The sequence below is a fragment of the Ceratina calcarata genome, unplaced genomic scaffold (assembly GCF_001652005.2).
Source record: "Ceratina calcarata isolate Rehan_Ccalc_2016 unplaced genomic scaffold, ASM165200v1 scaffold233, whole genome shotgun sequence".
NCBI classification, from domain to species: Eukaryota; Metazoa; Arthropoda; class Insecta; order Hymenoptera; family Apidae; genus Ceratina; species Ceratina calcarata.
The window spans coordinates 77,723-101,657 of NW_017145180.1; the positions used below are offsets into that span (position 1 = coordinate 77,723).

The 23,935-nt window shown below is 42.8% G+C and overlaps 1 protein-coding gene and 1 long non-coding RNA gene across 7 annotated transcripts in view; both read left to right on the forward strand.

Moving 5' to 3' along the window:
- Positions 1–255: 255 nt before the first annotated feature.
- The window catches only part of Stacl (SH3 and cysteine-rich domain-containing protein), a 41,340-nt gene continuing 17,660 nt past the window's right edge, over positions 256–23,935 (forward strand). For 4 of the 6 annotated variants that reach the window (XM_018020686.2, XM_018020688.2, XM_018020690.2 and 1 more), the window contains exons 1-3: positions 256–523; positions 8,193–8,329; positions 11,716–12,449. In XM_018020686.2, the coding sequence (XP_017876175.1) occupies positions 12,044–12,449 (406 nt within the window). In that variant the 5' untranslated portion in view covers positions 256–523; positions 8,193–8,329; positions 11,716–12,043. Of the gene's footprint in view, positions 524–4,838; positions 5,186–8,192; positions 8,330–11,715; positions 12,450–23,935 lie in introns of all 6 variants that reach the window. The other 2 variants (XM_026811666.1, XM_018020687.2) reach the window with 2 other exon arrangements.
- On the forward strand, positions 21,168–23,352 carry LOC113464033 (uncharacterized). The gene is made up of 3 exons (XR_003388861.1): positions 21,168–21,431; positions 21,517–22,235; positions 22,357–23,352. It is a non-coding gene; the product is annotated as an uncharacterized LOC113464033 (long non-coding RNA).

Below are 23,935 nucleotides of genomic sequence, written 5' to 3' on the forward strand. Positions count from 1 at the left end.
CAGTATATTGCCCAGGTCAATCCTGAAGAGCGTACTGTCTGGTCTGGTTTCCCGAGGGGTGGAACGAATTTCATGAGTACCGTTTCAAATTGGAGAACGCGACGTTGTGGCAAAATAGACGAGAGGAAGAGATGTGTTTTGTGAAATATTTTCGTAACAGGTAAGCACCCTTGCGATAGTGTTCACGCGCACGCTGAAGGATCCCCACCTGGTTCGACTGGTGTTTCTATCCGGCCTACGGTAACGCGTGCCGTCGACACGAGAGCAGTGAGTCAGTGGTGCGCGGGCCTTCGTGGCGCGAGGTCGTGCGCCTTGCTGATCTTCTGGTTTCATGCTCGCGCGTGCTCGTTGTACCTCGTGTGAGTGCGCGTCGCTCCAAGATAAACTATTCTTTCTTGCTGTCCCGCAGTTACAACACTGTTACACGTCGCTACGTAATTCATATGTTGGACTATTGATCGGCCTTTTATTCGTTACCTTCGACCGTGCTCAGAAGAGATCCACGAGATTCCACCGAACAGGGGTAATTTATTTAAAACTATATTTTAAATAATATATATAATTAATCCTAAAGTTCACGTTCTAATTAAATGATATTCGCTTGTTAATTTTGTTATTATGTGTTAAATTAGTAGCTAGTTGGGACGCTTGTTTGAAAGTTCGGAGCGCTAGTTAGCCGGAGATCCGCGCTTTGAAGGAGTTGTTGAGGTAGTTATAAGCGTAGCTGTAATAAAATTGTAAATGTCATATCGGGATCGACGTAATCATCTTAAAACTTTCTGGTGGGTCTACACGGGATGTCGAGTGCTCCGAGAGGATCGTCGGACCAGTTAAAAGTGTCACGGCAATCATAACTGTGATTAGCAATGTTACAAATGTCGCGAGAATCCTGGGGATACAAATTAAGACTTTAATACACTCAGCATCTCATTTATCTTCCCGCGGTACAATAAATTTCCTTCGTGAACAGAAAATCTTAAGAATTCAATCTCCTTTCAATCCTATTTTAAAATCTTCCTGGAAATGCATAACAGAGCTTGTCTCAATTAAAAAGTATGCGACCGAAGTGTACGACCTATCAAAGTATTCGCTCCGTTTCAAACTTTTACTTGACTAATTGCAGGGCACGCCCTTACGACTCTCTTTTCTTCAGGCATAAGTGTCCAATTAAAAGTATCTTTTTCTAGCAGGTAAAACAATTCCGAGTTTTTCCTATTCGAGCTTCAAGCAGCGGACACAAAAGAAGTTCTAACAACACTTTATGTTTGAAAAGCATACATGGGTTTCCCGCAAAGTAGCATGAGCGTAATCTCATATTGGTCTCTCAATCGTAACCAGCAAGGTTTCTTGAAAAGAATCACAGACTCGGTCCTATCATCCGATTAGTTAGCTTCAGATAAAAACAGGATTATTTCTTTAACGTCCATTGAAGATAAAAAGTATTTGGGAAGCTGGATCGATCTGTCTCGTTCTCGAAAAGGGAAAAGACATTCCAATCTGGTGAATTAGTTCCGGCTGCTTGGCGGGTGGCATCCAATCTCCTCGTGTACAGCAAGAAAGTCGATTGTTCCGTCGAATCCAATGGGTTACACGGTCGGTCGCGGCTGATCTACATAATAATCAGGCTTCCCTCGAACACATAAATTAATGTTTCAAAGTGAAGCTCGGGAAGTCTAACAAGTGTCCTCGAAACGGTCGCAAGAACAAAGCCATCGACCATCTCTTTGCACAGATACGTGCACCGAGCTGTTTTTCATTTGCTTTCCAAAATGGAAATAGGACGCGGATCCGCGTGTAAACATCGTTAATACGAACGACTCGCTACTCGTTCTACGGTTTTTAGTTCGAATAATCAAAGTTCTTACTGCATTCGTTGATGTTTGTTTCTATGGTTCCAAGGTTTCTATTCAAATTTGTAATCTCTCGTACCACTCTTTCTCATCAGCTTCTTAAGAACGTCTTAGGAAAGCAATTACAAGATGGTCTCGAATATTCGTAATTGCACAAAGACTCCCTTTGTTCCTCCGATTGCTTATTTAATTAGTTATTCATTTCTTTGACTGTCGATGAGAAAATTCTCGTAGAAATATAAGATATATTATACATCGCCGTAGCGATCCATGAAGTTGGATCTGCAAAGTGTGCGATACGTTCTAGGATCTTGGCAAGCTACCATTCTTATGCAATATTCAGTGTTTTCCTTTTCTTCTTGGCTTGCCTTGGCTCGGTCTAAGTCGACTCCTCTTGAATCCCACACAATGGGAAATTGTTTTCGACTTGAACATCTAATACCTGTTAAAGGAGCCTCTACGAAATCCTCTCAGAACGACAATACTACTTTTCCTCATTATTCCTTCTATAGAAAACTCCCAAATTCATCCCTGACGCTGCTAACGACCAGTGGTTCTGCTCAGATCTTCCTTACATTATACACGGTGTGCACAATTTTGCTTGTTCTCGAGACGTGCTCGTCCGCCTGTACATCTTCCGCTAATAGACCAGGTGATATTTATAGCCACACTCGTTTCGTGGTTCACACACAGTATTTAACGTTTGCCAGTTACAGCTGTCGCGTAAAATTCATACGTCCCTTCAATCTTTCATCGACCAGTGCTACAAAAACAAACGAGCCTTAATTACCATCCGTGTATATTTTTTTTTTAAAAAATGCGATACGATGCTCCGTTTATAATAAATCCTTATAGAAGACAAGTGGAAGAAATTAATCCTTATTCATTTCTTCAATTCTGCAAGACATGATATATTCCTTAAAATAAATTCTTGTAGAAGACGAATGAAAGAAATGATTCTGCAAGACATGATATATTCCTTAAAATAAATTCTTGTAGAAGACGAATGAAAGAAATGATTCTTTATTTATTTTCCGTTTGAAGATTTTGTTCGGAGTAAGGCTGCTTTAAGCCAAACGGGTCATGTACGTTGGAAGGGCTATCAGCACGGCTGCGAACGAGCTCTCAAGTATCGACAGCATGCACTACGGCCGTTTTAGCTTGGATTCGTCGAAACACAAGCGCGGTCTAGCCATACCAGGCAGTTTCGTTACGTCGTTACCGTTTTCGAAAAAGGCCAGCTGTCGAATAGCCGGATTCCATTTCCCTCCCCTTCGAATCGTTACAATCCGTCGAATGGCTTTCCCCTGTTCCGTTTATCAGTCTTTCTTCGCCCAGCCTTCACTCTCCTACGTCGATGGTCACCCTTCGCGTATCCAAATTTCGGTCAACATTCCTACAAACAACTGGTACAATTTTCTGAATTCGTGTTCATACTTGTAGATTTATTTAGTTCAATTATTCCAAGGAGTTCGAACATCTGCTTGGAACAAATGGAACTATTCAAATCATTTCCTTCCTCCTAACTTTAAGTGATGAAACATTGAAAGATCGTATTTCACGATTGAATATCCTTCCATAAATAATGATCTACTTCCGACACATAAAAATCCGATCGCTTAAACCTTTCCGCACCTCATTTCACAGAATCACCCTTCCTAACATCAGTTAAGCAGTTCGCTGAACTTTTCTTCGTCCAAGTTTGGTCACGGAGAAAATATTAAAGAGTCGTATTTCATAAGAAACACCCTCGACGTTGCGTTATCAAAAATTTTTTATCGTGCCTCTGGTTTCGTGACCGTCGAGATTTCCCCATTCGTTTGTCATGCAATCATGCGATCGCGCGGAATCATCGGTTCCAAAAATAAATAAAATTGTGTACAACGAGACAGGAAGTTTTCGTTTTAAATTTAAAACAAAGAAATCATTTCAATTCTTTAAGACTGTTCTCACATCGCCTTTTTATACTGATTCTTGATGATATGATCATTTAAATATCTTCTTGAAAAATGTGAAGCGATTCCATATCTCGCAAAGTGATTTATTAATAAGTCATGCGAGGTAATTAAGAGCTGATTCGAGATTAATGCCAAGTGAAATTTGATAAGTTGCTATTATCCTCTTAATTGCGACGAAGCACGCAACATCGGGAAGGCTTCGCCCGAACCTCCCATGGCTTCGAAACGGGTATTGTAAATCAAAAAAGTTTTTCAATCCCTGCGGGCAATCTTTACAATTTTCATCCAAAGGAAAAGTTACTGGATGGGTTCGCGAGTGAATTCGTATAAATATCGAGATGAAACCATGGGTTTGGTAACGTTTTTTAATTAAGCCAGAAAATGGTTCGACAGCAGTAGAGAAATGAGTGGGAAACGGTAAACTGCTCTTTGAACGTAACATGTTTCTAATTAAGAATCTCTTTTTTCATTATTCCCAGTTGAAATTAGGTGAGAGCAAATGTGAGTTCTCATCGCAACCTATATTCCCGATCCTCCAATAACTTCAAACCTGAATCATTAAAAAATCTACAGGCTTCAAATAGACATAAAAAATCCCTCCTTCTCGAAGATTCTCTTAACTCATAAATAATGCAAGTATCTCCCTTTGGAATAAAATGTACTTCTTTATAAGAAAACAATTTTTCATCCTTTGTGAGGCAGTTTAATGTTCAACACGACGTAAAAAATGTTTATGCAGTAAACGAATATCAGGTGTTTTAAAACGAAATTATTCGCGGGATGAACGGTATTAATAAATCTGGCGTGAGTAAACAATGACAAAGCGCGAGAACGAGGATATATACGAACGATTCCCGTAAATATACCAATAAATTAAATCGATGTGAGATATTGGACAAGGATGCAGTATTAACCTTTTCGTTGCCTGAAACCGTTCCAATTCCCAAACATTTTGATACAAGGCTCTATTTCTAATAACAGTGAACGTTTAAAAAAGTTATTTTATTAATAAGCGACCGAAATCTGTTAGGAAGCGATAAAGCGGGGGCGAAGATTTTGACGGATCGATGGTAAAATTTTTGGAAACGAGCTGGAAAAGAGGTTCTTTAGGAAGTTCGAACCCCTGTCCCAGTTTCCCCTAATCGAATCGCCTAAAAGGGCGGTGGAGCGACCCTCGAGGAATTCCCCCGCGAGGAATTAACGAAATTCTTCGGGACAAGCGGATACCTGACGGCAGTCGCCGGGAGGGGAAAAACCGAAGAAACGACGATTCCGTTTGCAAATTGGCTGAATTAGCATTGCAAAGGTTCGAGTGAGCATCGAAGTCGGACTTTTCGTCGGCGACCGCATCGGGAAAACTTTCCTCGCAGCAGTTAGGTACGCGAGCGCGAAATTTCACCGGTAAAGCCTCTCGCAGTTGAACTACGCTTTGACGCGCTGCTTGACAAAGTTAATAAACCGTGAAATTTGTTGGCAAACGACTAACATTGGCAAACTGTGCTCCCGAACTAAAATCCAAACTGTTCACTTCGAACCACTTCGTTTCATTCTTATTCCTCATCGAATCCAACATAAATCTTGTTAGAATCGTCTTAAGATAGAACCTGTACAATTCCCATCGTTAAAACTATAACTCTGATTAACTGGACAGTTCGTCGAGGCCAGAACTAAATCTTTAAAGTTCAACGACATTCTAGTTAAAAGCTTCGGATCAGGGATCAACGAGAACAGCGTCGGATTCATAAAACCATAGTAAAACCGATCTTGGCTCGAACGCGGCATTCGTTTTTTCAAAAGCAGTTTCTTACTCCCCGGACGATCTCTCTGTTTATCGATTTCGATGGTCATTATTTATAATGCTGAACCGCGTACCCCTTTTACATTATGGCACAGGCCACGGGCGTAAAAATAGCGAATAAAAATAATCCACCGGCCGTTCTCGAGTCCAATTCGCTCGCAAATCAAATACATTTCCCGTTCCCTCATAAGTTAAACAAAAATCCTCCTCTTTTCATTACGTTTTTACACGACTATTTACGTTTCACTCTGTACACGTCGGTTTTCATACAGATCTGTCTTTTCATTTCCTGGAACATATATCATATACGTATTTACATACTTTTCACAGTGCAGCTCGTACAGTTTTCGACGCAAAGAGAGCAGGAGAATTTGTCAACGTTTCGGGATGTATAAATATGAAATCGTTTGATAGACGGGAAACCGATAGATTTTAACGCGTGCTCCCGATGAGCTCATGCTACAACCGCGGGAAAGAATTCTATCCTCCGTGTGTCACTTTTGGCACAGAAAGGTTGGCATTAAACGCGGCGAAGAAGCGGCGAAGGTCGTCATTACAGGGCCGGCTGAATGTGTAAAATTAACTTTGATCCCCAGCAACCTCGTTACCCCTTCTGTTTCATTATTTTTCAACGTGAAAAACTCTCGCACACCTCGAAATCGTAACACACTTTGCTAAGCAAGTATCAAACTTCATTTAGGGCTGGTCGTGTCACAAGCAAACTGCAGAGTCGATGAGAGACTCGACAAAGAATATAAAACGTGAGATCTGAAACATGGATTAAAGATACAATTCATATTGTTGTTTCTTAGAGGAAAGTTCAATCTAGATTCTATTTGAATTGAAATTAGAACGTTTTGCTTTGTAGAGAAATCTGCGATCTAGTTATGAACAAACGCTGTTGCAATTTCATGCAGAATGCAATCTTCAACGATCTATTTACCGTTATTTGTTTCGCTGAAACGGGCGAATTAACGTTTCAAATATCAATTCTCTTGTAATACATGGACGCTTAGCATGCCAGAATATTGCTTCATTCGTGACTCAGATTATTTAATACAAAACATACCTACCATCTTGCAGATTCATTCATCCAGCTGAACTTTTTACCACGTAATACACTTTGATATGCAAAAAGGGAATGCATATCAATTTACAACTGATTAAACACAATACACACAAAAGAAAAATTGGTTATGCAAAAACTGCATATCAATTAATAAATGAATAAAATGTAATGCACAAACGTAATATTCGTTCATGTGCAAAGAATGCATACAATGAATAGAAGTATGCAAAATATCAACTTGAAATAGATACCCATCAGATTATAAAACGCATCAATATTTATAGACTAAAATAAATTTCAAATCATATTTCAGTTCCAAATGGCATAAAAATCAGGAGTTCGATTGCACTTATAAAATCGGAGGATCATTGGCTTATGCAAAATATAGAATATCATCAAAACATTGAATTAATTTCCTATCAGAATTAAACTGATCGAATTAATCGAAATCAATTATTCAATGGGTCCGACTGATATCGATTAGGTAATTCATAATTATTGATTAAATTCCAGTGGCACAAGTATTATACCCTATTCGATACGTGCTATTAATCTAGCTTGGATATATAATCTTGTGATCAATATTCACTGATGAAGTCTCATTAATCAAATTATACTTGTCCATTTCTACCTGCCAATCTGAATTGCCCTAGTTCCATTAATAATATTCCAGATTCTGCTTCTACAAATTTAGTTTAGAACCGATTCCAGGTTTAACTCTTGTCAATCATGGCCTATTGACGAATGCAAATGCTCGATCTTGTTTAACGAAACAAGTTGTGATAGATTCATTGGATTTACTGAATGGTACATGATAGTACTTGCATGATTTCATATCATGACAGACATTGAAAATGTTAGCTCATGATAATCCATGCAAATAACAACAATTAAAAGAGTAATTAATATTCTTATGAGATTTCATTGTACCGTTCAAGGTTCCATACGAGTCTAGGTTAACATTTTATCGATACTAATCGACTCCCATTGAATAATTCATACAAAAAACGATAGAAAACATTGAAATGGTTAAAATTGATCGATAATTCATAAGAAAATTAGTTGTACAAGCTCTTAATTACAAATCGGACAAACAAGGTATGCATGGATAATGGCGTCAGATACGAGAGTTCAGTTCTTTTCGGAAATATGTGAAAAATACCTTTATCTTTTACCGAATTCGACTTCCTCTTGTTTCCTACCTCGAAGTTGAACCTCCTCCGTGAAAATTGCTGTCCTCCGCACCCGGAAAAGTTCACAGAAACTGGAAAACCACTTCACAAAAATGCACCGACGCCATCGTGTCCGCGCCAAAATCTAGTCTCCGCTATCTCAACCGTTTGTGATCACATGACCGCGGAGTCAGTTTGCCGGGAAAGCGGTCAGTTTAATTAGCAACTTCTAATTGCGAATTTACGTAGCAGAATGTCGTTTAGGATGCCGTTATTGAATAAAATTGTATACCATTTTCATTCTGATCGATTGGCAATTTACTTGATACATTGTTTAATTTTTAGAGTCTTAGAAGATCTTTCTCGAAACCCGTCGAACACGTAACGGCCCGCAACTTCGCTCAGACAACTTCACGGCGTGCCGGCAGAAGTTCGGGAACGGAACGTGTGCCGATCGTAATTGCGAAGTAATAGTAATCGAGGTGAGTATTGTATGCAGTTCTACCGAACGAGTTTCGTTATTTAATCGTAGAATCACGTACGTTCGTCTTTCAATCGTTTTCGTATTATTTGCGAGCAATAAGTAATATATTACGTATCGAAATCTGTTCGCGAATCAATGCGGTGTGAAAACCAGAGTGGGTTATTCCGTTCACCGAACATTCTACCCCCTTCGCCTGAGTGGAAGGTAACTAATTTGATTTAATCATCGTATTAAGAGACTGAAGTCATAGTTGGTGTGAATTTCGAAATGGAAATCTAATCGTAGAGATTTGATTCGTATGTTTGCTTCCTTAGCTTACTCCCTTATTTCTATGCGTGCTTCCTTAGCTTACTCTCTGTGTGTTTCTACACTTGCTTCCTTCTCATGCATCCTTGACTCCGCTTCCTTTACACTACCTTCCATGGATATCTCTTTAGCTTTCCGAGAATGGTACAGATGTTCCGTTAACATACCTACATCGTGTTCTCAGTTTACAAGAGAGATCAGCGAGGATCTACTTGGAATATATTAATATTCGTAGATCCAGGAAACAATGCAAGCTACATCGCTTGACTATAAAAAGAGACGCCATTGTGGCTTTTACTCTTTCGTACCATTGAATTTGTCGATAACGTATCGCATGTCTCCCTTGTACTTATGATTGAATATTTATGATTTATGTTAGGAAATTGAATTTGCATGAGATAAATGAATGGGATCGGAAAGAGCCGACGTATTGAAATTCTGTTCGCTTTATGGTAACGGGAGGTAGGATCAAAGTTTCTTTGCGGATGTAATTTGTAATGGAATCCCGCGATGGTTCACGTAATGGTGAGCCTCGTCGATATTTACTGTCTCCGGTTACCGTTTCCGGTTTCAAGCCGGCGTTGTTCCAGTCCGCTGGTAATCGAAATCGGAATTACATCAGGGTGTCGCGTCGCCAACGGAAAATTCTTCGTTTGATCAAGTCGGCGAACCGCTGGAAAAATATTGGATCTCGAATTTAAATTTAGATTCGCAAACACGAGCCCAGATCGTAGGAACATTCATACTCGTATGAATTTCGGTTTATTTGAACAATTCCAACCGGATTAATTGTATCGGCCGTCCGTGTATTATTATTTAAATTCATATGTTTTTCCGTTTAACGTATTGCAAACGGCGGCACGTGTAACATAACGTGAGAGGGGTAATGCCAATTAATATTTATTGGATCCGAGTGCGTGAAATGTTGTATCATATTGTATCTGTACGGTTCGATTATGCAGAGATAGATGCTTATTAGGTACGCGACATGCATCGGATTCCCCTTCTCGAATCCGCGGGCGGGAAGTGAATATTTTAAATGTGATGGTAGCTGAAAGAATCTATTTGGAATGTCAGCTATTCACGGTTTTCTAAATATTTAGAGAGCGCGGAATATCGCTCTAATAAATTCAAGTTAATGGAATTCTTAACAATAGCACTGGCCTCTCTCAGTCTGTCTATCTCTCTAGAAAATAGCTTCTTCGCGTATCGCGTAGGAACAGCCGGGATTCCCGGCGGTGGGACAAAGTGAGCGGGATAATTGTGCAAGTGGTCCAATTATTTGACGCCAAGCCGAATGAAACGGGGCTTTTTAATCCGACGCGCTAATACGATTTCCGAACTTTTCAGATGCGTTTAAAGTGCCGCGAGCTTTCAGAGGCTCTGCTCTTCCGTCCCACGGGTTACATTACCGGCTAATGAATTAAGTTATGATAGTTGAAGTGAGCTCCGAGGGTGGCTGAGTGGCAAAAAGAATTAGCGAGTCAACAAGGTGTCGAAGAATTAAATTGTCCGTACTTAGAATATTATCAGGAAGTTTTTATTCATCTTTCAGATGGGACGCAGGATCGTTGCGATGAGATCGTAAATACTGGCAGTAACAGTCGTAAAAAGTCTAGGGGAAGCATTCCCAGAGACATAAAGTCAGCAACTAATAGGAAACTGGGGGGGAATCCTTGGCAAAGGGTGTTTTTAACGCGACCGAGGGGCGATTCGTAGGAAACCGACGACAAAGGGAAGACAGAATCGTACTGCTGTCTGCCTTATTGAAGCCTTCCTTTGAGGTAGAACAGAAAAATTGATCGGGCGACTCTTGATCGCTGACCTAGTCACTTCCATTGACGTCGAAGCTGTGGAAAAATTCATTTTCCTCTGGAAACAATGTAGCAGAAGACAATTTTCCAGGTCCGAGTTCTTCGTCGGCTCTAGAATTGTTTGCGGAAACGTTTATGGTTGATTCGGTCGTCGGAGTTTAATAATGATCAGTCCTGGCGGGGTGTTCGAGGGTACGCGTTAATTACGCAAAACGGCTTATCGTAATTTGCATAGCTCTCTGCGAAGAATGCAGCGCGGGTGAAAGAATAATCGCCACGCTTGCTCTGGGAACAGTTCAATTACGTAAAATGGACCCTTTTGCCGCGGGAATTTAATACGTCCAGCTTTTTTCCTGTACTAATAATAATTGCATCGCTTGTCCAGCCGCGCGGCTTTTAAAAGGAATTAACCGTAGCTTTTTAGTCGAGCGCCATGAATCTCTAGATTTAAAGAAACACTTATGAAACGGCTAATTGCTATTTTTAATTCCTCATCAGGTTGATAATCCCGGTAAGATTCCACGATTGCAGAATCCTTCGGCTTCTATTAAGTTTCCTCTTCTTTTTTTTTTTAAAAAAAAAGTTTCGAACGAAATGCGATTTCCTTCATTCCGGCGAATGATCAGTACAACAGGTTGTGCTGGGTTAGGTGCTCCATTATCATACCGTGAGAGAGGAGCTTCGGAAACGTAACGCTGATTGATTGATCGATCTTCCTATGGCTGTACACACTTTTTTGGTGCACCTAAATGGGCAACTTTTCCCGTGAGTCCTCTAATGGGAGATTTATGGTTGATCGATGAAGGCTCTACGGTAATGTTTACCGTACATCGCGTTTGCCGGGGCGAAACGAGGACATAAAATTACGCGGGTAGTAAAGTAAAGTTAAATGAAGCCGAACACGCGACTAAACGAGACTCGAATACTCCTCGTCGTCGTCGTCGTCGTCGTCGTCGAGTTCGCTGAAAGGCGCATTCAAATTAGATTTAAATCACCGGAGACGATTTACATGACGTCGCGCCTCCTCCGGAGCCGCGGAAATAAGAAGACCGTCTTTACCCGGACACGTTGAATGAGTCGTTTACCCGGCAAACAGTGACGCTTCTCCTCGGGACAAACGACGCGACCTTAACGTGGTTAAAACGAGTCTCGTTTAATATTCATCACCCAGAACCACGTGCAACGGTTATTTAAACGTTAGGAAATCTCGATGGTTTCGGTGTGCTCGCAGCTTTTAAATAATTGGCCACCTGTTTCGTTTCAGCCGAGCGGTCACTGATGTCATCGATGCACGTCCAACCACCATAAGGAGTTCCGAAGGCTGGTAAGTATCTTCGTCGCCACAGGGGAGCGGAAGGGGACCAGGACGGTGGTGGCTCGGGTGCCAAGAAGATGCGGGCGTTCGCGTGGCCTGGCAGCGTGACTCGTGGCGGACTCATAAACGATGAATTGGCGGGCAGCGATGTTGGCTCGGCCGAGATACGCGGCAGCAGCAGGAGCAGCAGCGCCGGAGGCAGCTACGACGGGTGCCAGCGGATCGGCAGATTGGAATCGCGCGAGGCCGGACACCACGGGGACACCATCGGCTGGGCATGTACGTCATCTACCCGGCGGACGAGCTGCTACGTATCTATGAGAACAACCCGTCAGTACGCGTTGATGATCCCGACCGAGTGTTGACCGGGGATCGCCGACCGAGCTGCCAGGTGACCGTGATCGCCGTCAGCGACAGGAGATACGAGGACAAGAAGAGGAAGAAGGAGAGGAGACGGGAGCGTGGACAGACGCGAAGGAGGAGGCCGAGTCGTAACGAGGCTACGCGTAGCCACGAGGTCGCGAAGAGCACTCGGCGCGAGCGACACGCCAAGACTATGCAAAACAGCCGGGTCGGCGGCGCCGGCGAGGATGCCGCCAATCCTCTCAAGGATCTCACCCCGCCGGGCCTCAACGAGCCGCTCAAGCAGCACAATGCGGCCGCGCTCAAACTCGTCCAAACTGGTGAGTCCTTACGCATGTACTTCATCGCTTCAATTTTCTATCTGATGTCCCCCTGTGTTCATACTTAGTCACTTACTGAATACAAAAATTCAGGAAATTGTGTCATCATCTATTCACAAATATGGTAAGATGATTGGTACTCTTTTTGTACCAATCTGTTATACATATAAAAGTGTCTGAAGAATCAACGCATATGAAAATTCATAACGATGTAAGAAGTAAGTCGAAGACATCAATTATTTCTTACGCGTTTTTCATCCGTTTACTTTTCTCAATTCTTGAATAATGTTTAAAAGTCAATTTTTTCCCCTCGTAACGGCGCAAGAATACAAGGAGGGGTATTCGCATAGTACGGTGAATTATTAATACCGGGGGGAATAAAGTCGCGGGGGAAATGTATTCAATACCACAGACGATGCATAATGCATTGTAACTCGGTTCAAGGTCGAGATTAAATATGCTTTGATACAAGTTCAATAGTCAATGGTAAATGACGGTATCATCTGATATTTTCTCTCACGAAACGACGTTTTCAGAATCTAATTTCCAATCCCTTCGTGCCTCCTCATTGAGGCTGCACTCGCGGTTTAAATAAAGTTACCGGGACTCATTAGCAGCGAGCGTGCCTGATAAGTATAAGTAATGGAACGTAGCTACGCTGTTTACGTATTCCGACACGCACTATGCAAGAATCCACTTTCTTCCCCGAACCGCGCCGTCGGTTTCTCGCGTAGAATATTAGGTTGCGCCTGTGACACAGAATACTCTCAAATTCGCTAGAGCAATTTCGTGCCCCTGTATTTTTACGAGCAAGAAAAAATAATCAAAGAGTAGTATTCAAGTTTCCCTGTTACGAAGCTTTCTGATGTCGTCATGATTTTGTCAGTCTTTATTCTGTAGCAATCCTGTTACGGCTCTTTATTACATTGTAATACTCCCGCACAGGCATGCGATCAATTAACAATGTGATTACACGTGCCACCATCAAAGCTATCCAATGCGCTCGCATATAATTTCATGTGGGGCTGTTTTGTCGGGTACTTAATAGTTCACAGAGCCGTCCTATTATGTCAAGGCACGGTGTAATGGATCGTGGATCCCGTAGCATGCATTCAAGTTTTGCGATAGGGGATCACATGCCAACCGTTTCAGAGCTACCTGAAACGAGCCTCTTAAGAGGACTATTAACTATCTAAAATAGCAGCTAGGTTTAATCGCTCTAATTATTCGACGAATTAATTTCATTAGAATTTCTATTCGAAAAACGATTTCGTCAGGATAATAAAAACTTGATGTTATCAGATAGACTGTGTTCGTTATCGTTGTCAGGATTAATGGGGATTTTAAAACTCTCGGAAGTAGGAAGACCGGAAGGGAAGAGATTTTGGCATCGGTTCTGTTGACTTCGACGAGGCTATTCCCCAGACCACCTTTGGCCAGTAACGTTCAACCTCCTCGCAATGAACTTAACGTACGGCTATAGTGTAAACGATAAATTCGTGGAAAACGAGCGTAGGGATCGTAGAAATTCGCGGAGATCGTGTTGGCATAGGAACTGTCGCCATAAAGGCGAGTTCAAAGTCCGTGGAATTGCTGTTCCTCCGGGGTAACTGGACGGGGTCCAGTGATATGTGAACAAACAACGAGATCTTCTTGTTAAATGAATAAAAAGATACTCCGGGCTACCTCAGTTTATGATGCTTCCTTCCGCAGAGGAACCGCAAGGAAGTCGTGTTACAAGAAAATATTTTCCTTCTTGCTCGGTCGAATCTCGGAATGAAAGTAAGGGGAAACGGTTCCGTGTAAAAGAGGGAGAAACGAATTCGGCGTGTGCCGCGTGAAAATAACTCGACGCGATGACATAATTGTGAGTTATTGCATCCATAAAACGGTGTACACGTGCTCCGCGAAACGGCGCTGGATGGCCGGATTCCCGATTTATAATTGCTCTGTCACTGTTAGGATACCCCGAACTACTCCGCCAGTCGTTTCCTTTTTATTTCTTTTCTGAGTGGCGCGTGATGGACATAACCAATCAGGAAGGTCTGACTCTTGGACGTTTTTATTGGTAACTCCCTCGGTGAACTTTCTACAAAGAAAACCGTAGCCAACGCTGCATGAAAATGTTTCCGGATCAATAATAACGGTATTCTTTTTTCTAGCACGCGAGTCAAAGACGCTGGCGAAGGGAAAAAGTAAAATTCTAATCCCGAGGTAGTTCCAGCGTTAAATGTTTCAAGCATGGAATTCATTATTCATCAGAGGGGCAAAAAGTTCCGAGGTGAAGAGCTATCGAACTTGGTTTAAGTAAAAAAAGGAAACTACGATTTTTCCCGGGGCGAGAGTTTTCGTCCCGCATTTTTCACGGAGCGTCTGTTTCCTTTGAGGCCAATCACGCCACCTCGAGTGAAGATTAATTATAACGGACCGGGGCTTCTATTAGGAAGTCCTTCCGTCAACGCTCTTTGTCAGACACGGCTTTTATCCTCCTCAAAAAACGATCTTCCGCATCAGTATTACCTGATTAACCCCTGCCCGAACGGTGTTACCAAAGCCGATCGATTTCAATATCCAATAAATTCAAGAATAGTTCTGCTACACCTCCTTGCTCCGTATAAAGAGGACAGTTCATGATTTCAAATATTTATAAACGGAATCCCATTTTTTACGTACCGTAGCTTGAAAAGCAGCTCGGCTGGAACGCTCGTTTGAATTCGTTTTGCTTGCAAAGGCACGACTCCTTTTTCGCAGAGGATAAAACATTTTCCACGCGAGATGGGATATTCGTTGTAAGCTTGTTTCCTTGGTGGTCTCCGGGATTATAGTACTGGTTCATGTTTGAATGACGTTAAGGGAAGCCTTTTCTGCAGGCGAGGCATTAAACAAATGTACCACCAAAGGGGTTGCGAGAAAACCGAGCCGGGTCTGTAATCACGTTACATCCGATACATCTCCGTCCCGGAATGAATTATTCGTTCGCGTCGTACCGGCGGGGCGGTTTAATCGAAAATTTGGTTACATGCTAAATTAATGGTCCGCCTGGGAATCACGAAACGAAAGTGGCTAATGAAATTACAGAATCGTTTCACGTTGATTAATTCGCCGGATATTTTTTCGCCGCTTTTCTAGGAGTCGGGAAGATATCAATTTATGGAATACCGTCGGGTCGGAACCAATCAACTAACGGCCGTGCGATCGAACAGGCGGAAAGGGATTACAAAGCTGGACGGACGCGAGTGCAGATAACCAAAACAAAAAAAGAAACGGAATAAAACAGCGCGATAACGTCGGATACTCGAGAAAAGTGGATTGTCATTCGCGTGACGCGCATTTGTGTCACCGGGACGCGTCGCGTCGTTTACGTCGTGAATAATTATTATTATTGTCGCCCTTGTTCGACCCAGGCACCGAGAACAATCGATAGCAAACAAATGCAGAGTCGATGTATAAACGCGTAACGAGCGGTCGCGGTTCTGTTCGCAATTTCGTCGCGAAAGCATATTCTTCAAATTCCGTGTCACGGAGGCAGAACCTCGTTCCTGTCCCAATAATAAACGAGCTTAAGCCGGGGAAACCCCAGTGACGCGACGATCGTGATAAATATCGAATGTGGGACAGCCGGTGGGCGCCATAATCGCGACAGGCATCAAATTCAATAATTACAAACCGCGACCGATGATCGCCATCAAGAATCCAATTTCACCTTTGGAATCGGTTGTGGTTCACGTGTCGCGGTTCATCAGCCGTCCAGCCTTTGAACCAGCCCTGTAGCCGGTAATCGAATTTCCAGCCTAGCCTGGACACTCGCCACCGGAGATGACTGTTAGCTTCACTTTTTCACTGACCCCCGAACCGACGTGAATCAAAGGGATTGATAGATACTTCCATTTGTTGTATTTTTATGATTTCCCACCTTTTTACGATTTCATTTTGATACGCAGTCAGTTTTATTAAAAGAGGATCGATTATATGTTGTAAATCGTTTAATGAAAGACGGTTTGATCTCTGATAAGACTCTATTAATACTGTTTAAGCCAGGTGTTTTTATTCAGTCGAGTTATCTCGCCGAATAGGGATTATGGGAGTTGGGTCTGTTCCTCGTGGAAACGAAGGCTCCTCGTGGCGTTTCGCAAGATTACATCCAAGACCTCGTTACCGCGGTATAAATAGAGCTTTCCTGCTGGCGTGGATTCAGTATTAACAGCCGCGCCGAGTGGCCACCGTGCCGGGTCCAAACAATCTTCTTGGCCTGTCACGTGTGCTGACCTGGATGCTTATTCAGATCATTGGCGCCGGGTTGTTGCTTCTCGCTATTTGCTTCCACGATTCGATGGAGAGAGATTCTTGCGGGAGGCTCGGCTACTCCGCGAAGAATGTAGAAATTTGCTAATGCGAAACTTGAACTGTTGAAGTTTAAAGGTGGCCGGTGTCTTAGGCCCAGACCACGGCTCCTGTTTACGTTAAGTCCAAGGCAGTTTAAACATCGAGACTAGGCTTAGTTCGTGTAAAGTTCACCTAATTTTCCAGTCGATTTCAATCAGAAATGGGATCGATGGATTCACTTACCATGGCATTACGCGATTCCCACATTTCCACAGTTCCTTAGCTGCTATGTAAATGTCCTCGGTATTCATCATTTCCAACGATAGGTAGACACTAAAATTATCTACCGAGCCCGTAGTATCAGTAATTTATACGCTCTGGTAGAGTTATTGTAAGCACGTTCTGGAAATCGGTCAACAGTATCCGGAAAATTAAATCCAAAACTGGATAGCAGCATGTACGGAGGTTTTCCCCGGCTGGAATAGTGCGAGTTAATCCACGAACGGATGCACATATTTGAAAAGGAGATTACACATTAATTTGCAGAAGATCCGGCTACGAATCTATCTGGGAATTCATTTTCTTGCCCGACCCATTTCTCCTTAAACCCGTGATTAATTCACGGTGCCCGCGTAAAATATTTACGAACCCGTCCAGTACTTAGATCAGTTGTATAATACGCGCTCCGCAGAATCGTTTGCGGCGTCTGCCGGCTATTTATGATAATCGTATTCCGAGGGAAGTAACCCGCACGTAGCGTGCGCGGAATTAGCGATAGCATTGTTGACTGCGTTACCGCGGCCGCGGGTAATGAGCGTTCACTGGGAACAACGCGTGAAGTTATTGTTGCAAACTTGAGTCCCTATTAAACGGGTCGTCGATCATAAGATTACAAATCAAATGGATTTTGGAAAAGGAAGCGTCAAACGATTTCTACAATAGCTACTATTATTACAATAGTCACGAGTGCTAAATTTTAATTCCTGCGGGCTATTATTCTGCGTGCCAGTTAATAGAATTTCATGGAGCGTACGGTTCCATGCAAATTGGCTCCCTTTATGGACCTCGAAATCAAACGGTGATCTGCGGCAATATGTGACCCGGAATTGCTCGATTGTGACACATCGTTACTCGCGGAATATTGAACCGCGAGGCCACAATCGTTCATTACCAGAAATCACCCGCATAGATTAATTGACGAACCGAGAAATTAAAAGGTCAGAGAAGGAAAGCCTCGATCGGTGAACACCCGAAGAAATGAGAGGCGAGGTCAGGAGAAAAATCCAGACGACAAAGTCCCGGACAAACACTCGTCTCTTCTATGATCAACGTTCAATTCTTATCGGTTTGCCGGCGATTCAACGGCCGAGTCCGGTGGTTGGTCGCGCGGCATCCGTATCAAGATGGACTACATCCATAATGCATGCAGCTCGCGTGTCACGCGGCCCGAGGGTGACAAGGGCGAAGGGGGTCGGACCGAAGGTCGGCTCGGAAAAATTCAACTGTTAGAGACCGGTGGGAACGCAACGGAAACGGAACGGACCGGGGAGGACCCTCGCGCGTTACACGGGGAAGGAAGGTGTTTTAGTCAGGGGCTGACCTGAATTCAGGTGGGCTGAATCAATACTCGCGCTCGTTCACCTCGCAGTTACCGTGGCAACCAGACTCCTTTATTAAATATAACCTGCACCGTTTCCTGCTCTAGCCCGTTAACCCCCGTTGGCCACCTGTCACAGTCGTCGACCTGCGGACCTTACCAAGAGGCTTCGCGATGGCCAACGCTGGCGATCGTGCGACCTTGGCACCGACCCTGATGCCCCGTGCCAGGAAGCGCTGTACTTCCTCGAACGCTATGTATACTCGCTGGGATAGAGATCGAAATTTTTCATCCAGCATTAATTCGTTTAATTGCGGTTTCGATTACTGGAGAACGCTCCAATAATTCTCTAATACATTTCACGAGCCGATGAGCCGCTCATCCGGGGCTGCTGTGAAATCGATCGCGAAAAAAAATCCGAACGAACGTCGCGCCGCGTATTTTCCCAACGAGTTTCGCTTAATTGCTGTCACCAACCGCGGCCATTATCGCGCTCCTCCACCCGGTGAACATTTACAGACCTTCTGTCCCTCGCCGAGTGCGAGAGTCGTCCGGTTCTGAACCGTTTAAAATCACGGTTCAAAGATTTAACTTCCGGCTCGACAATGCGAAACGAGCGAATTCACGGAATAAAAATATTGATATATATATATGTAAAATATGTATACATATACATATGTCTAGATTGTAATTATGAAAATGCGAAAGCTGACCTAGACTTTTTTTTTTTATAATTATCACGATCACGTGGCATTACTCAGGCCGTATCTAATCTCGATCTGCGAAACAGCTGCAACTATTATTATGCTAATAGTGAGTAGGAATAAATTGTTTGCAAACGGGGAAGCCAAATGCGGCGCAACCGCGGGGCGGGATAATAAAGTTTACGATGACTTTTAAAAACGGGAACGTCGGCAGAAGCCGCGGCTAGGTTTCAGCTTACATGGAAACTCGATTAAACGACCAAATAACGTCATTAAATAATGCCATTACGGTCAGCCGTGGTCGATGATAAATTAATCAACGACTATTACCGATGCGCCGCGATCAAAACTTCGTTTTCGACTTCGATTCAGGTATTTGAATACCTCGTGCCATCCAGTGCTAGGCACGCCGGTTCACCTAATCGAGTCACCTTTCCAGCAGCCTGGAATCTTTAAAATTTCCAGACTCGATTATTAAAAATTGACTCTGGTTGAATATACACCGTGTTCCAGTAGTTCAGTTGTTCAATTAATATTTTGAGAGTCTTTGAGATAATATTTATATTATTGGAAATATTTATATATAAATAATATCGAAAATATTTTAATTAAAATCTTTAAAACTTTGCCAGATACAATTATTATAAATTGATGTACAAAGCTGTTACTATGCTAGATACATTATTTACGGTTTAAATGTAATCCAGTTAAATTACAGTACGAATTTTATTTAAACAAGACTGAAATATAATTCAGAAAGATTGAGTCTACGTTGAAAATGCTGATGGAGTGTCTCGAGCAGGTGAACTGTATATTTACTCTCTGCATTATTATAAAGGTTGACGGAGCTCCATTAATGCGGCTGCCGTGAGGATAGACAGAGTAATTATCGCGCCATTAAACTTCCGTATAATTTACTCGGTGCCCTCCTCAATCCGGCGTCGCTTAACAAATTAGTATTCGCGAACCTGTGTAATCGTCGTTCTAAGCGCGACACAGTTTGTACCGGATAGCGATACCTGGTATCCGTGTCCTACTCCCGAATCGATTCAACCTGCTCATAGATTGAATCATAGAAACGAGTGTATCGTTTGATAGCGTTATCGGAAACCGCGATGCAACTTGATATCAGCCGATTTAGTCGATCGTTCCAATTTGGTCAAGTGCATGGAACATCGTCGGTACCGAAGCTGACTAATTGGGAGAAAGGCTCTGTTCCAACAGTAAAAATCAGTTTAACTGCACTCCTGAAATTTTTTTAAAAATTGATCTGGGATAAAATAAACTCATTGCGGTAAACATGATGTCTGAGACAACTCTTGACCCGAAGGACTGGAGTGAAACGGAACCGCTCGAGGATCCTAGCCACTTGCCTGCCCCTATTTCCAGAGATATCTCTTGTATATGAACCTCGTTCCTTATCCAAAAATATCAAGAACTCTCGAGGATATTAATCAACCGATGATCCAAAACCGATCCTCCTGAGCGATCTAGAGTCTCCAGAGCGGTCGGTGATTTAATTGACCGAAAATAAACAGGGAGGACGCGTCACTCGAGTTCACGTATTGGCCGATGAGAATTTCGTCATTCCTTCTATAATTATGATCGTCGTCACCCGTGGGCGCGCGTATTAAGGATGATACTCGACAGCTTTCGGCTAAAATTACCCCCAGCAATTATTTCAGCCCCGAGAGAGAGCCAGATCTACGATTGAACTAGCCGGAGTTCTCCGGAGTCTAGTATTCCCAATCGCAAACTAGGATCACCGGTAATACATAATCTGTCGCGAAGTTCCCGGCTTTGTTTGCCCGCAGGAAACCCGCGGAGCTTTTTCCGTTGGATAGATAGCAAGTTTAATTCCGTGGGTATGACAGCCAGCTGCACTCTTCGCCGTACCGGTTTAATCCGATAGGGTTTCGAGCTTGTCGTTTGGATTATATTTGATTGGAGCGGGTCCCCAGATTTATTTCGTTCGGTGATATTTCACTCCCGGGCGACCCTCAATTGGATTACTCCGTCTACAGACAAATCCCGGTATTTAGGTCCGAGTAACGTGAATATCTGATATAAGCTATCAGCGGAATTTAAGTTTATATTGGGTTAATTCTTCGCTGACCCCGCGCTCATACCGGATCAGTGAATTTCGTTGTTCTGACCAGTTCTACGTCCCAACAGAGACAGTTGCAACTGCCAAGTGGCCAGGGATGAGAATCCACCCTGGTGACACTGTTTTTGACCTGGAAAGTCCTGTCATCTCGAGCAGCAGACAAATTGGATTCTCTTCTGTAGCCCCACCTTGGTCCTCGCATAATTGCGTGCTATTCTTTGAAGCTCATCCAGCCAGCCTCTTTTTACCACGTCTGTACATGGTTAAACGCGGGATTAATGGCCCGTTTCTAGACTTAACACACGTTCCCTCTTCTAATTCCGTTCATTATTTCAGGAGAGATGATTTAACCGTTGAAAGAAATGTCTCTTAATCCTGTTGGCAATTCGGATTGACGATATGAAAACCTGTCACGTCGCGGTTTAACAGGCCGGACTGACCGGTCAATACTTTCTAAACCATCGGGGACTGTCGCGAACAGAGGAATCGGTGACGTTTTCATGAAATCCTGCCAAAAGTCTCTACGGACGAAAACGTCCGGGCACAATAGCAGTGTCACTCGGACCGGGCGCAGGTGCCATAAACAATTCACGCTCGTGGCACACATTCTAGCTGGGAATCGCTCCTGCGAGTGCCACCTAATAATACACACGATGCAAATTTAATTCGATAAGAGTATTACACTGGTCGATAGGAATTATCATACGAAATGAGAGATCATCTTCTTATTGCATTAAATTCGACAGAGCTTATGGAATCAGCGCGTTCTCATGTCTTTCAACAATTTCGAATAAACGTAATCTTCATAGATTTTCAGGCATCAAGTGACGAAACAAAAATCGTGTTTCTGGCTAAACGATTTATCGGAATTTCGCACGATTACACGTCGGTTGTAACGAATCGCCGTGATACCTGGTCCACGCGATTATTTCCGTTGAACGGTGGCGTGACGGCCCGGCTTACGTGGATCACCGTGAAATATGACGGACGACGGTACGATTAGAGCGAGAAGGAACGAAGTAATCTCTCTCGATCCCCGCGACTTTTCATCCACGGTATGAATTATTGTGCAAACATGACTGGGGACGTGTCCGCCACTTTTCGGTTCCATTACACTTGGAACAGCGAACGAGTGAAAGTAATTTACATGAACTGGGTTTTGTTTGTTTGAAACAGGTTGAATTAGGGCAGAGTTTGGAAGAATAGTTATGGCAGTGCTATTGGGTCACGGGTATTCATCTCGAGGTATTTCACATTTGAATACGGTCCGCAACACGCGAGTCGGGGCTACTTGACACCTTCAATTATCCTCGCACGTGTCAATTCCAATAGACAGACAATCGATACAGCCGCGTCCGAGGCAGCCGTTGAATTGTCATAGATGACTGATGAATATAGGGGCATCGGGTGAATCGCGAGCCCCATTAACCAGAACGCTGGTCAATAATCAAACTACCGTCCCGAATTTTCGCTCGCTCTTTTAACCTACATTCATCGTTTCATTTAGTTGTCTCGTTCAGAGACGTTTTCTGATTACCGAGGAGTTCGTTAGTGTCTTAATTAACGAGACGGCCGACTGATAAGCGTGAAATCGTCGAGCTGCAAGACGTTTAACGTTTATTATGTCCACCGTCAGCCACGGGCATAATTGACGTTCTTTGGAATTCGATAGTTCAACCCCCGCGGCCGTACCGCCCTTTCAATTAACCCTGTCACGTCAATTTTCGTGCGACGAGCTTCCGATCGATATCGCCTCGGGCAGAGCAAATAAGCCCGACGTCTATTTGCCACGGATTAGGAATCGCACTCATTAGACTTCTCGATGGCCATTAAAAACGATCGTCGACCCACGTCTTTTCACGTCAGCGAACGTCTGAACCTGCGCTGGTTTGTTCTACTTATCCAACACACCACACGGTTTTCTTATCACCGAAGCACGGTATAAGGAAGAATAGTGGGTTCACTTAAGGTGTTGGCTTTTATGATCTCATGACCAACAGATTCGGTAGATTGTTGGTTGAGCGTGGACTCTAGTTTGAGAGGTAAAACTACGATTTTATACTTCACAAGATTGTGAGTTAAGAAGACTCAATTATTATCGGTACGTAGCTGGAGTTGTTAAATAAAAAATAAATTTATTCAGTTTCCTTTTAACTCTACTCGTTAAGGAATAATAATTGGTGTTGAACGAATTATTTAATTAATTATTCCTGAAGTATTCGAGATAGAAAACAATTGTATACGACCTTTCTAGTGGGTAATAGTAGTATCTACAACTTCCCATTGAAGCATTTTTTGATATTTTGACGAAAAAAAATTTTTCAATTTTTCCGAGATTTTTCCAAGGGGTATCCCTTAAGATTTCGCGAAATTTTCGTTTCTTGCCAATAACTCCCAAACCGTTTGACTTACGGAAAAATTGCATCAGACCTTTCTTGTAGAGGACGACGAGATCTACAATTTCCGTATAAAAATTCTTCGCTAGCTTCAACAGTTTACGAGTAATTTGCAAAAAACTGTTTTTTCGTTTTTCGTCAATAACTCGTTAAATATTGATGCTAGCGAAAAGTTCTTATACAGAAATTGTAGATCTCGTCATCCTCTACAAAAAAGGTCTTATGCAATTTTCTCGTAAATCTAACGGTTTAGGAGTATTTGAGGAAAAACGAAATTTTTTATCAAAAGTTCGCAGTTTCGACGGTGGATCGGTCGGATTTTGTCAATACCCATAAAATGCTGATTAATCATACTGAAC